At 37.5% G+C, this 15115-nt stretch overlaps 1 protein-coding gene across 2 annotated transcripts; it reads left to right on the top strand.

Moving 5' to 3' along the window:
• The first annotated feature begins 6 nt into the window (after positions 1-6).
• On the top strand, positions 7-14724 carry pabpc4 (poly(A) binding protein, cytoplasmic 4 (inducible form)). 2 transcript variants are annotated; one of them, XM_084096762.1, is made up of 14 exons: positions 7-586; positions 5589-5782; positions 7052-7167; positions 7582-7721; positions 7804-7898; positions 8095-8232; positions 8339-8434; positions 10441-10710; positions 11101-11299; positions 11708-11841; positions 12430-12520; positions 12717-12847; positions 14109-14210; positions 14339-14724. In XM_084096762.1, exons 1-13 carry the CDS (start codon positions 391-393, stop codon positions 14205-14207), a joined length of 1899 nt encoding a protein of 632 aa, XP_083952888.1. In that variant the 5' UTR covers positions 7-390; the 3' UTR covers positions 14208-14210; positions 14339-14724. The 2 variants fall into 2 exon arrangements, with proteins under 2 accessions (XP_083952888.1, XP_083952889.1); XM_084096763.1 differs by having other exon boundaries at positions 45-586; positions 11101-11314.
• Positions 14725-15115: the final 391 nt, after the last annotated feature.

Genomic DNA, 15115 nt, shown 5'->3' with positions numbered 1-15115 from the left:
CGCACCCTCTTTCCCCGGCCACCACACCGTGAGTGTATAACTCACTGTTCTTCAGTACCTTTAAAAAAGAAAAAAATAAACATAAAAAATACAAAATACCAAAAACCTCAAAAAATAACTACTTTAAAACAACTTTTTTTTTTTAAAAGGGCAAACTTTTTTTTTTTTAAAGACAAGGTCTCCAACTACCTGGACGATTTCTGAAGCCAGTTCCTCGCGACCGGACTCCATATGCTGTAGCTGTCAGTGATACCGACATCGTTTATCTGGAGAGTAGCGTAAAAGTTTAATAGACTAATTTGTCCCTCTGGTTCTAGGACACTCTTTACGCACTGTCATTTCAGCACTAGACAAAACACACGAGCTCAAAGGCTTGAACGACACCGAGATATGAACGCAGCGACCGCGGGGAGTTATCCGATGGCTTCTCTCTATGTGGGCGACCTGCACCCTGATATCACGGAGGCTATGCTGTATGAGAAATTCAGTCCGGCCGGCCCGGTGCTGTCCATCCGCGTGTGTCGGGATATGATCACGCGGCGCTCGCTGGGCTATGCCTACGTCAACTTCCAGCAGCCTGCGGACGGTAAGACATGAAAGACAGGCGCCCTGTCGTCCTGGGTGACTTTAAACGTGATGCACAGGGCTGTCAGAGTAACGGGAATAATGTGACATGCTTCGTGCGTAAATGTAGGGACACTGGAGGGAGGTGATATGTAACGTGTGTGCGGGCGAGCTGTCTCGATCTCCTGTGTGCTGCTGTCACATGTATTTCTGAGATACCCACAGCACGCTGTTCTTCCCTGCTATAACCATCTTTAACAAATTAAAGAGATCGCTTTATTCTCCTAATATGGCCTATTGTGTGAAAGTCAGGGTTTAGTGACTGCACTGTCACACCGCATTAGCCTATGTCCAGCCATTATGGCAAGCTGCTTTAACATTTTCCTTTAAACGAATTAGTAGGCTATCTTTTTATTATTATTAAGTAATTAACACTAGATTTAGTTTGATTCTGTTTTCAAAAATGGTCTTGAATCCATTAGGTCTGTCACATATTCAGATATAACGTGTTCATACTAGTCGCCATTTAGTGACAAGAACCTATTTCATTGTTATTATTAGTAATAGTTTTGCCATTGAAATCTATGGGGATCAGTGGTTCAGAAATCAACTAATTACTTACAAATATATTCCAGTTGTTGCTGATACATATTCCAGTTTAACTATCCATAAGATACTAGTACTTCTTTCTTAGTTACTAGTAACCATACCAATAGTTACAACTATCTATTCCAATTTCATGTTTCTAGTATTATTTAATATTTTACTCTAGTACTATTTAAAAGAGTAAAAGCAAAATACTAGCAATTCTTTCTCAGTTATAATATTTATAGACTAATATAATTTGAAGACTAATAGTACTAGTATTTTATGTAAAAAGTAAAAAATAAAGTAGCTACTAGCACTTTTTTCTTAGTTACTAGTATCCCAATATACAATAGTTATGACTCTATATTTTCTGTAGCTCAAACAGTAGAGCATGGTGCTAGCAATACCAAGGTCATAGGTTTGATTCCCTGGGAATGTATGAACCAATAAATGTGAACCTTCAATGTGATGTAAGTCGCTTTGGATAAAACCATCTGCCGAATGTTAATCTATTCCAGTTTTATTCATCAGTAGCCTATAGTAACATAAAATAGATGTTATGTTGCTGAAATTAACCAGTATCCAAGGAAGATTTTGTTGCCATTATCACACTTGGTTTGCTCACTCTGGGATTTGTAAGGCACTCACATTATGCGTTGTGAAAAGCACCATACAAATAAACTCAATTGCTTTTAAAGGAGCAAATATTAAATAGAGCTACAGGCTGTATCATTTCCCTTGTCCTGATTTAATATCATCACTTCGATATAAGTACGTGATACAAAGTTTTAATATGCAGCATGGCATGTGTGTATGTATCATTTAAGCTGAGCACCCTGTGAAGGACTGATATTTTGTTCTGTTGAGCTTGCCTTGCCTAGCATGTCCATTCCTGGAAAACATCAAGTTCCAGAGAAAAACATTCAGACATTCTGTTCAGATTCTTCCTTAAAATAATGGCAAAATTGTGAACATTTTAATGGAAAAGCTCAAGACTCAATAAGGCTTAATTATAGCCTATAATCGGAATAAAGAACTAGAATAGAATTGAATGTACTGGTTGACCCACATAGTCAAAGTGGCCTAAATCTACCATAAACCTTGATATGAGACATTCTACACAGAAGCAAACATGAACATTAGGATACCTCAATTTTTTAGTTATATGACAAACTCTAGGGGAACGGTGCTAGTGTGTGTGTGTGTGTGTGTGTGTGTGTGTGTGTGTGTGTGTGTGTGTGTGTTAGCCCACATTTTGCAACCTGGCATGACCTATTTGTGCTATTTAAAGTGTCAGGAGGGGATAATACCATTGTGGAGCACCTTCAGCTTTATTTCAGAATCTAATGATTCAAAGAAGACAAGAATAAGTGTTAACTGGCCATTTTTGTTCATTTTTGTCCTGTCCTTCCTACATTTCAACTTACCTGCACAGTTTTACAACTTTTGAGTAACATACTAAATATGTTTTGTTTTTTTCATTCCTTTCTGAGTTAATAGTCTTCAGGGTAAAACATTTGTTTGTTCAATCAGCTCAAATTATGCAATACATAATGAATTAATGTACATTACTGTTCAAAAGTTTGGGGTCGGTATGTTTTTTGTAAGGTTTTTGAAAGAAGTCTCTTATGCTCTCCAAGGCAGCATTTATTTGATCAAAAATTAAATAAAAACACTAATACTGTGAAAAATTATTACAATTTAAAAAACCTGTATTGTATATTATTATATTTTAAAGTGTAATTTATTTAACAGATAGGTAGTTTGCTGGATCTGAAATATCTGTTTTCTGTGCTATTAAATGCTCGATTCTGTCCTCTTCTTTCACAGCAGAAAGGTTAAAAGGTCAGAGTTGAACTCACTCACCTCCATTTAGAAACTCAGAATGGCAACTGATAGTAAACATGTTTACATATAAGAGACAAAAAACAGTTTGTGATCACAGGATGCACATCTAGAATTCAGGACTTGAGATTGTATTGCGCATGTTTTTGCACAGTGTTTCAGTGCAATAGTATATTGCAACATGCTTGGCAAATGAGCTCAAGCATATGGTTCGGTTTTCAGCATGTAACAGCTGCATTTGTAAACAGTTGCCGGCACTGGTAAGCTTCAGCCACACACATTCCAGTGTCTCAGCCCCATCAATGGACACAGAGCCTTGAACACATGCTGCCTGCCAGCACATTGCTCAAAGGACCCAAACTGCTAAATATAGAGCCAGTGAGGGCTGCCTTCACTGTGCCTGTCTTTTCTGAGGGGTGCTTTGAAGAAACAAGCAGACAGGCAAATTTATGGGACAGCCACACCATGTTTCTGCTTATTCTGTTTTATCCAACGATGAAAGCTTACTACTATTACTTTGACAACAATATGCTGTAAATGCATGTGCATCCTAACTAATAATTCTAAATCCTCATAAAATATAACAAATTTTTGCTTGAAACCAGAAATCGCTACATTGGTGGTAAAAAAAAGTTTGTGTGTCCTGACCTATGTTGGCTGAAAGTTGTTATTTGCTCTCTCTCTCTCTCTCTCTCTCTCTCTCTCTCTCTCTCTCTCTCTCTCTCTCTCTCTCTCTCTCCCTCCCTCTCTCTCTCTCTCTCTCTCTCTCTCTCTCTCTCTCTCTGGATGATCCCACCAGCCCTGAGCTCCATGTTCAATACAATTACACTGCAAACTGCTGAGTGCAGCAGACACAAGGCTGCTCCATTTTGTTCACCAGACATTTTTAGTGCTTAGTGTGTGTGTATGTCGGGGGGAGGGCTATGAGGAACAGAAAGAGAGAGAGAGAGAGAGAAACAGATCATAATGCATTACAATAGGTGACAGGTCCCTCACAGTTTCATATGCCATCAATTTGATTCGAAATTTAGAAAAAACTGACAAACCTTAAACCTGACATTCATGTTTCAGTCATGACTTTTCCAGACGTGTATATTTAAATTTATATTTAGTTAAAGAAATGTCTATGAATGTTAAAGATCTGTAAAAATGTTTTCTTAGACCTATCCACCACCAATACTTTGCCCTGCTGTTGGTTATAAATATGGCGGATGAGTGGAAAAACAATTCACATGATTTAAACAGATAAATATATGTAACTGTAATTGTGCCATCAGTCCACACCAGTAATGAAATACATTTAGCTTAAAGTCCCCCTGTAGTCAATAATGTTATCCCTTAAAACTCATCTTTGATCACCAAAATTACATATTTAAATGTTTTTTGTTTTTTTCTGTGACATTTTATTTATGCGTTAAAATAGCTTGAATGTAACTCTATACCCTTGCTTCATTTAGTATACGCGGATCCATGAATATGCAAATCAGCCCTGCCTACACTCAATCACTCACACCAGCACAGAGATCCACTTGGTCAACTTTACTGTAGTAGACGCTGCGCAATGGCAACTTGAAATACTGGTTTAATTCATCCATATATGTTTGAACCAGAAACTGATTCAGAAGAAGAAATGGAAGAGTGAATTATACAGGCTCGTATACAAGTCGATGTATCAGAATGGTAATGCGTTTTATGTAACTGTATGACACATAACATCAGTTAATATGATTAGCCTTTTGCTTGACTACGTTATTAAACAGCTAATAATGTGTTGCTAATGTTACACGTTACTGTTCGCCATCTCAGAGTCAGACATCTGCCTTCTAAAAATCAGCATCCTCACAAACGCTTTGAACAACTTAGAACATAAGTGGAGAAAGGCATATAGTTTATCATAACATTGTAATATACATCACATAATTCACTCGCTATATTGCTAAATGTACCCGATTTTTCATATCAACAGAAAGGTATAGCGGGATAACCTGGCTTCTCTCGAGACTCCTGCTTCGCAGTCATAGTTAATGATATGCTAAAGCCCTCCGGTACGTTGATGTAATTGGTTACAAGGTGGTTTGTAACGTAAGAAACACCGGCAATTTCAAATCATGTTTCAAACTGTTTTGAAACTATTTTTTCACTGCAGTTTTAAGGTTAAAATACTCAGCAATGGTGTTGACTTATGACTTTGCACATGGTTTGTCTTAAAACATATTAAAAACACCATATAGACATATAAACAACATTAAAAACTTGAGTTTTAGTAACCTATTTGAGTCAATGTGATAAAATAAGGAAATTCGTATACTTAAAAATGAGCAGATCATCCTAAAATATCTGGGCAGTAGCACCTCAACAGTCCTGTAATTATTAGATTACAGTTTCATGAGACTCTCTATGATATGCTAGAATTAGCAAAGTCTCAGCTAACAAGCTTCAAGAAGAAGTGGTTAATATGTTTGAGTATCTCAACATGTATCAATTCAGATTTGCTGGTTAAGACATGTCTTAATCCTCTAGTAATTGTTAGTCATTTAAGTGCTAAGGTAGAGACCAGAGATGTCTTATGTCTCATGTTTTTTTGGTTTCAGCGGAGAGAGCTTTAGACACAATGAACTTCGATGTGGTCAAAGGAAAACCAATCAGAATCATGTGGTCACAAAGAGATCCATCCCTTAGGAAATCCGGGGTTGGAAACGTCTTCATCAAAAATCTGGACAAGTCCATTGACAACAAGGCCCTGTATGATACCTTCTCTGCTTTCGGAAACATCCTGTCCTGCAAGGTGAGGAGTGGCTTTTAGATTTTTGAAAGCTGGAAAAAATAATTGATACATCAAAGGTACACTATGCAACTTTTGGTCCTCTTATAAACAAAACTGCATGCATGGAAGAACATTGTTTTGGTTGTGCTTCGGCTCTGCGTGACTGTGTGGATATAAAACATTCACTACTAGGCTTAAGAGATATAGCCAGTTTAGATGGAAAGGATCTTAAGCTGACTAGCTGAAGACGTTACTGTAGCTATACCCATTGAGAAGCTGTGTAGATCAGCTGTATAAGAAAAGACTGAGGGTATAGACAGCTGTCTTCTCTGAAACACATGGAGTCTTTAACCACTGTGCACCTGATGTGAGCAAAACATTTTAAAAAAATGTAACAATTGATTAAACATTTATGAAACGCAGTCATGTTTTGTAAATGATTAGTTAATCATTAACTAATCAAATGTAAATGACTTATAACTGAATCTACAAAACATACATAAAATAATGAACATATCACTTATTAATCATTTATGAATGCATAGTCATGTTTCGTAAATGATTAGTTAATCATTTACTAATCACTTGCATATGACTTGTAACTGAATTTACAAAACATACATAAAAAGTTAGTATATCACTTGCTAATCATTTATGAATGTTTTGTAAATTATTAGTTCATCATTAACTAACCACTTATAAATGACTTACAACTGAACGTTATTATAAAGTGTTACTTTTAAAATTATTTATAGAAAAAAAAAAAAAATGTATGATTCAATTACTCATGAACCCCAGTCTGGGAAACCCTGACGTAATGTAATATTCAAAGCACTTCATGCATGGTGTAACAAAGAATGGAATATATTTTCTCTCTCTTTATATTTTTATGTCAATATGGTACGGATTATCCTATTCAAATCAATGTGATTAACGAGTAAGGTAAAAAGTGATCTAAAATGTAATCAAAAAGTAGTCAGAATACATAAAATGAGTAGAGATTACATTACTTCTACAATTTTTGTCATGTAATTTGGAATTAGTAACCAACCATCTTACTACAGTAGCCTACTGGGTTGTTTCAACCCATGCTTGTGTCAAATATGGACAGACTTAAAAAATAATAATAATAATCAAAAATTTTAAACGGTTAAAAATTTAAACCAACGGTTGGGTTTGTCCATATTTGACCCAAACATGGATTAAATTTAATGTATTTATTAAAATCTTTCATATTAACAGATTACGATTAAGACAGCTGAGGTTGTCTCATCCCATGTCTGTTTTCAGGTGGTGTGCGACGAGAATGGATCTAAGGGCTACGCCTTTGTGCATTTTGAAACTCAGGACGCAGCCGACCGTGCCATCGAGAAGATGAACGGCATGCTGCTGAACGACCGCAAGGTGTGAGTGTCTGAGCATGAGTCATGTGACAGGAAGGATGGTCATTGGTTTGTAGATTGACCAGGACGATAAGTTGTCAATTACAGATGTTCCAGAGAGGAACTCTAAGTGAAAGTTTGTTGACCAATCAGAGTCAAAGGATCAGAATCATTTACTCAAATTCATGTTGATCCAAAACTGAGTGACTTTCTTATTTCTGTGGAACACAAAAGAAGATATTTTGAAAAAGGTTTTTTTTGCCTGTACAGTGAAATTTAGTGTTTAAATTTAAAGTCAGATTTGTCCCTGCTGCAGCTGTTTCTTGTCTGTGGTTGGTCCACAGCTGTTTCTTGTCTGTGGTTGGTCCACAGCTGTCGGTCTGAGACTGTATTGCATTTCTGTATCAGTCACATTTCTGTCTCCATTGTTATTTGTAGGTTTGTGGGCCGATTCAAGTCCAGGAAGGAGAGGGAAGCAGAGATGGGCGCCAAAGCCAAGGAGTTCACCAATGTTTACATCAAGAACTTCGGCGACGACATGGACGATGAGAGACTGAAGGAGCTCTTTGATAAATACGGTGAGTTTGAGAGTATAAAGGGGTTGTGGTGGTAGTCTTGAGATCTATAATTTTTCTCTGAAGATTTTGTTTCTACCTGCAGGTAAAACACTGAGTGTTAAGGTCATGACTGACCCCACAGGAAAATCTCGCGGATTTGGGTTTGTTAGCTACGAGATGCATGAGGATGCTAACAAGGTACAGTGAATTTGTATTATGATTTGCTGATAATGCCAATCAGCTGAAGCTAAAACATGTTTAAAATTAGCATTAGTGTAAATGACTATATTGATACACTGACATTTTCATTGAACTGGGAGATTGGCTAGATGGATGGATGGACTGACAGTTAAGCGGATGAACAGAAAGGTGATTGATTGTGATGCTGTTTCAGGCTGTGGAAGAGATGAACGGTACGGAGCTTAACGGCAAGACAGTGTTTGTTGGCCGAGCACAGAAAAAGATGGAGAGACAAGCAGAACTCAAGAGAAAGTTTGAACAGCTCAAACAGGAAAGAATCAGCAGATATCAGGTAAATGAATTGCTGTGTTTTGTCTTTGTGTGTGCGCTTGTGTTTAGTTTAGTAATAAAAAACTATTCATTTTGATCAATTAATTTTGATATATTTGTGTTTACAGGGTGTAAACTTGTATATAAAGAATCTTGATGACACCATCGATGATGAGAAACTGCGTAAAGAGTTCTCTCCTTTTGGCTCCATTACCAGTACCAAGGTGGGTCAAAAGTCTATTTCTTAGAGATGCACCGGTCAACTAGCCTGGTAATACCAAACTCTGCTACTTCGCTTTGCTTCGTAGACAGAGTCTGGAAGGGCATAATAGAAAAGCATTTTCTTTCTCGCGGGGGGCGCTTGTCTGAAGTTTAAAATCATTGGTTACCCGTAAGCCAATCACATAACGTTTGGTTATGACGTGTGTTATTCCACTGTAAACACATGTATGATGCGAAAACAAAACCATCGAGCGAAATACCGGAGTAAACATGGCTGTGAACGACTTTTGCAGATTATGTAAATCTACACATCCAAGGTACAATCAGCGTCTACGTCACGGCTCTCAGCCCGCCCTCTGTTCGTTGATTGGCTGGCTGTTTTGAGGCCGGAGGAAAACTGAGAGATAGGTCGCTATCTCAGACTGAGTACAGAAGCGAACTGAAATTGAGCGGAAGTGCGAAGTCTGACGTAGTCAGGCTACCGGTCAACCAGCCAGGGACCAGAATCAGACGATTTTCCGCATGATCCGTTTTGTTGTCAGCGGCACAGGTAATAACGTTAACTGCGCGTTCTCGCTCTCTTCTCTCCGACGGTGAAGTGACACACAAACCCGCCTCCTCTCACTCACTTGTCTCATTCGCTTCGGTTAAATAGTGCTTGTATTGACCTTATGTATCTCCGCCCATTTTCAGCGCTGCGCTCGATGTCTTTTGACTTCCGGTCTGTATTTTCACAGCGATTCTGCGTGTTTATTAATGAACGGCTCGTTTTAAAATATTCCCAGTCGACTGACATTTGTTAAGACATCTGCTTTAAACATTACAGTCCTCAAGATAACTTTCGTTAACTTTACATTAAGTAAATCCACTTCAAAAGCTAATTACTCCTGGACAGCAATGCCATAGAAATATACAGAGCGACCGCAAAAACGGAAGTTCAAAGACAATATTCTAAAGATGGCGGCGCCCTCGTTTCTCTGGCGCATAAGGTCTATAGCGCATCATTTTACTAATTCACACAGGTTTCGTGTTCACACCAAAAACACGCGAAACACTGATCTATATAAGTGGAGCACACATAAGCCGCCTCTCAGTCTCAAGCAACTTTTGAGTCACAAGTACCAAAATGAGTGGCTTACTGTGCTTAAACGGTCAAATACACACAAAATGATGTCAAAATGCCTGTCTTGGCGAGTATTCAGTTAAACACAGTCAGTTTTGGAACCTAGCAATTAGTTGTGATTGTAACTTACTGTAATGCAAGTTACAGTAACAGTATATTGTATCTGTGCAGTAGCTCTTAAAGTGACATCAGCCTAATAAACCTGCTGCTGTCTGTCATGTTAATCAAAGAACAAAAGACAAAGAGAATCACCCTCTGCTCTTGAAGTTTTGTAACTAACTGTAAGCATTGATCTGTATCTAATTTTTACAACAAAGACTATCTAATGTTATTTTACATTTGATTCCTAATTTCTGTAGTATTTCATACCTGAATATACTGTATACCCACCTGAAAAACTTAAAACTTTGTTTATTTCATATTTCTCTTTATTCTATTGCATTTATTTGTGCTGTTGTTTTAAATTTGTTTATTTGTTCTTATTTTATTAGTATTTTTACTATGAAAATAAAATTTTGATCACTGATCCAATTCAGTAAATAATTTTTTCTGGCAGCAAAGGATAGAATATTATAAAATGTTTCTACTAGAAGATGTAGCAATGTGTCCATTAGTTATACCCAACACCAGTAGGACTGGGTCAAAATCCAACTGAAATCATTGAATTTCTCCATTTCACCAGCACCAAAAACGAATACCTTTGCAGTCTATTACATGGCCACAAACAATGCGTTAAAGTACCTATTTTATATTTTTATATTTTAGACACTTAGGCGCTAGAAAGGGGTTGAATTATGCAGTATTCTGCTTTATGAGATTTATATTTTTGGTTTAAACTGTTCTCTGATGGAGGTGAGATCTCATACAATGTACTTCTTGTTGTAGGTGATGTTGGAGGACGGCAGGTCCAAAGGTTTTGGCTTTGTGTGTTTCTCCTCACCTGAGGAGGCCACAAAGGCTGTGACAGAGATGAATGGGCGTATTGTGGGCTCCAAACCATTGTACGTGGCCCTGGCCCAACGTAAAGAAGAACGCAAAGCTCATCTGACCAACCAGTACATGCAGCGCATCGCTGGCATGAGAGCCATGCCCGCCAACGCCATCATCAACCAGTTCCAACCTGCCGGTGGTTACTTCATGCCAGCTGTGCCTCAGGTGGGTGAGCTACAAAAGTCTGAGACAACAATAAAATCTGGGATTTAATTCCATTTAAACCTGGAAAAATGAAATGGTTTAGAAAATACAGAAAAATTAAGTTTTAAGATACATTTTTATTATTTTCTTTCGATATTTTCATTATTTTTACACAACCTCACTGTATATTATGGAATGCCAATTTCTGTCAAACAAGAAAAAGTCATAATTAAGACTTCTATGTCAAAATTATAATTTAAAAAAACTTTTAGATGTTAAGATGTTCAATTAAAAGATTAATAATCTTTAGATGTTCAGTTAAGAGATGTTCAATTAAAAGATTAATAATCTCTCTGATTAATTATATATATATTTTCAAATGCATCAAATGAATTCTATCATGCTTCACAGGCCCAGAACAGAACAACATACTACGCACCAAACCAGCTGACCCAGATTCGTCCGAACCCTCGCTGGCAGCAGCAGGGTGGCAGAGGTCAGGGTGGCTTCCAGGGCATGCCCGGCTCCTTGCGCCAGCCAGGGCCCCGTGCCAACATTCGCCACCTGGCACCCAACGCATCCGGCCAAGGCCCACGCGGGATCCCCACAGGTGCACAGAGAGTGGGTGAGAAAACCCACCCACTAATGATGTGATGCCCTATTATGACAAACTTTGACCTGTTTTACAGACCCAGAGGCCTGAAAAGTTTTTCTGTATCATCTCAGATTCAATTTTTAATCTAAACTTGCATAGTTGGTTGAAGGTGTCAGAGATTATAATTCAAGTTTTAGTTTATTTTAATGTTTCATAATAATAATAATAATAATAAATAATGTATATAAATAATATATCTATTGGTTTTAGTTCATATTTAACTGATCATTATGTAATTCCCTTGAATAACACCACAAACTACACATTTAATGATTACAAGTGTGTTTGGTGTTCATTCTGTCCTGATCATAGCTTTAATACTAATTTCCTCTTCCCACTTGCCCTCTTCCTATTTCCCACTAGGAGGCACTGGCCAACCAATGGGTCCTCGCCCTGCCATGGGGGTGACGACCCCACGTGCCATGCCCCCATACAAGTACGCCACCACCATACGAAACACTCAGCCTCAGGTAGTGCAGCCCATTACACTGCAACAGGTAATATATGCTGATAGATGTAAATAAAAACTACACCAAATATTCACAAATACAAAGCTGCTAAATATGTAAGAGATAATCCATGGCTAGCTGTGCATTAAACGACTTTAATGTACTGACAACTTAAAGCTGTTATTAATGTTTGCAGCACAATATTTGATCAATCCTTGCTGAGAAATATAATGTAGCTATTCAATAGCGAAGCTACATTATTACTAAATATTGGTATTGGATATATATATCTGATATATCTATATATACTGTATGTCTGTCAAAATTTAATTGTGCTAAATTTTTTCATTAAGATTACCTTTGCCATCATCCATTTAAAGTTATTAATCTTTAAAAACACTGTTAAATGTAATATTTATCAAATCTCAATTTTTTTTTTCATAATGTACATTATAATGTAATGCCTAATTCATTTAAAACTGTTGCATTTTAAATGATTGATTTTATTTTTTATTTGTTTATACAGAATTGTATGAATTTTAATACTGGCCATTTGACAGTTATTGGCCAGAATGTGAAAATTATTATTGGCTTCGACAAACACACTAATATTTTGCGGTTTATTGTCTTGGTCAGGCACAGCCAGCCGTTCATGTGCAGGGTCAGGAGCCTCTCACTGCCTCCATGTTAGCTGCCGCCCCTCCTCAGGAACAGAAACAGATGCTTGGTGAGATGAGGAGGCTGTAAGCACGTTCAGCCTTTCTAAACATATCTTTACACTCTCAAGGACGTTTTTGGGCATGCCTAATGAGTATTTTTGGGCAGCCTGAGTATTAATTACTTGCTTATTGTACTCTTCCCTGTAACCATCTCAAACTGTTTATTGTCTGTCTTGCGTGTGCCTGTTCTGTTTTCCCCTTTAGGTGAGCGATTGTTCCCTCTCATCCAGGCAATGCACCCCAGTCTAGCCGGGAAGATCACAGGAATGCTGCTTGAGATCGACAACTCTGAGCTGCTCCACATGCTGGAGTCCCACGAGTCTCTGCGCTCCAAGGTGACAGTCGTTAACTATGATAAAAGCCTCCAGCAACCGACACTAGCTCTGCTGTTATGTGCAATAATGGGAAAAGTCACAAGCTTTTAACAATGCAAAGCATATTGACTGAACCAGGGACATAATATGCATTCATTTATTAAGATTTATGCCTTGCCTAGCACAGACTAGAGATGTAATCTATATATAATAATGGCATTTTATCAGTTAAAGGATTAGTTCACTAAAAAAATTCTGTCATTAGTTACTCACCCTCATGTCGTCCCAAACCCGTAAGACTTCCGTTCATCCTCGAAACACAAATGAAGATATATTTAATGAAATCTGAGATTTATGTCCCTCCATTGACAGTCTACGCAAAAACCACTTTGACGTTCATAAAGAGATCATAAAACTAATCCATATGAATTGAATAAATGAAATTTTCTGAAGAGACACAATTGCTTTATATGATGAACATATTTAATTTAGGCTTTTATTCACATATAAACATTAATCAGCGAACATAAACAGAAGCTCAAACGAAACTGCTTGACATGCAAGAACAAACCTCTTGCAGAAGCTCAAACGTGCTGCTTAACACAATAATTAATCTCACTGGTTCTTGAAGCTCAAACGTGCTGCTTAACACGAGAAGAACCTCATTGGTTCTTGCAGAAGCTCAAACGTGCTGCGTAACAAGAGAATGAACCTCATTGGTTCTTGCTGAAGCTCAAACGTGCTGTGTAACACGAGAATGAATCTCATTGGTTCTTGCTGAAGCTCAAACATGCTGTGTAACACGAGAATGAATCTCATTGGTTCTTGCTGAAGCTCAAACATGCTGTGTAACACGAGAATGAACCTCATTGGTTCTTGCATGTCAAGTGAACATGCTTGAGCTTCCGTTTACCACAAATTATGTGTGAGTTGAATGTTTATATGTGAATTAAAGCCTAAATTCAATCTTTTCATTTAAAATCGATCGTGTCTCTTCGGAAAATTTGGACTAAACCGCTCAATTCATATGGATTAGTTTTACAATCTCTTTATGAACTTTTTTAAAGCATCAAAGTGTCAGTTAGACTGTCAATGGAGGATGGAGGAACAGAAATCTCTCAGATTTCATTAAAAATATCTTCATCTGTGTTCCGAGGATGTACGAAAGTTTTACGGCAACATGAGGGTGAGTAAATGATGACAGAATTTTATGAGAGCCATGAATCTTTGTGGTTAAGATGGCGAGGGCGTTGCAGGACTGATGATTTGTTTGTGCTGTCAGGTGGAGGAGGCTGTTGCAGTTCTTCAGGCTCATCAGGCCAAGAAAGACGCGACACAGAAAGTGGGAGTCACTGCTGTGACTGCAGCTGCAACATCCTGACGAGTAAGTCAGGTTTATTAATTATCAGTAGTATTATAATTACTGTGCTTATAATGGCCAGGCTATTTCTCTGTTTGTTTAAAATTATTCTGAAAAACTAAATTGTTTTAATTTGAAATTGTTTTCTGTAGGGTGAAGCTGAAAGACTGAAGAGAGATCATCCCTGTCTGGTGTCGTCTGGTGGCAACCAATAGGAACACAAAAAAGAAAACATGAAAAAAAAAAGAAAAATACAAAATAATACTTGAACATAAAGAAAACAATTTTGTTGCAGGGTTAATATTTTTTACCTCTGTGATGATTTTTATCACCTAAAGTTAATAAATAAAATAAAAAGTCAATTCTGTGAGGGAAGAGCCTCTGTATTGTGGCCAGGACTGACTTTTTCTATGAGGAAGTGGAAGCTTGGTTCTTCTGTGAGATGTGTGTTTGCTGGTTTGATTGGACCTCACTTGTCCCATGACAATAACCCGAGTGGTGTGGCACTCTAAATAAAGGAATGACTATTTAAAATTAACTATGCTGTGTTCTTCATTTTTATTTACTTAGCAAAGACAAAGGCCATGTTACAGACACTTTTTATCCAAAATGACTTGCGGTAGGACCTTCAGAGGTTAAATGTTCTGCTCAAGGACCCAATAGTGACAGAAATGTAAATAAACATTCCATTTCACCTTTACCTGGGACTACTCACATGACCAAAGCCATTTAACTCCAGTTTGCCTCCTTCTGAATGTTGATGTCTGTCAAACTACTGTAAAATGATATAGGCTACATAGAGCTACCATATTTAATGGGTCTGTCAATTATACAATTATATCAATAATCAATTAATGCATATAAGTTAGTGCATCAATTATATGCATTATCAAGATATAAATCATGATCACAAAACATGTAAACATCAT

This window comes from Abramis brama (genome assembly GCF_963993115.1).
Source record: "Abramis brama genome assembly, chromosome: 21".
Taxonomy (NCBI): Eukaryota; Metazoa; Chordata; class Actinopteri; order Cypriniformes; family Leuciscidae; genus Abramis; species Abramis brama.
Note: the sequence above shows the minus strand (reverse complement) of the source record. Positions and strands in the feature narration are given on the sequence as shown.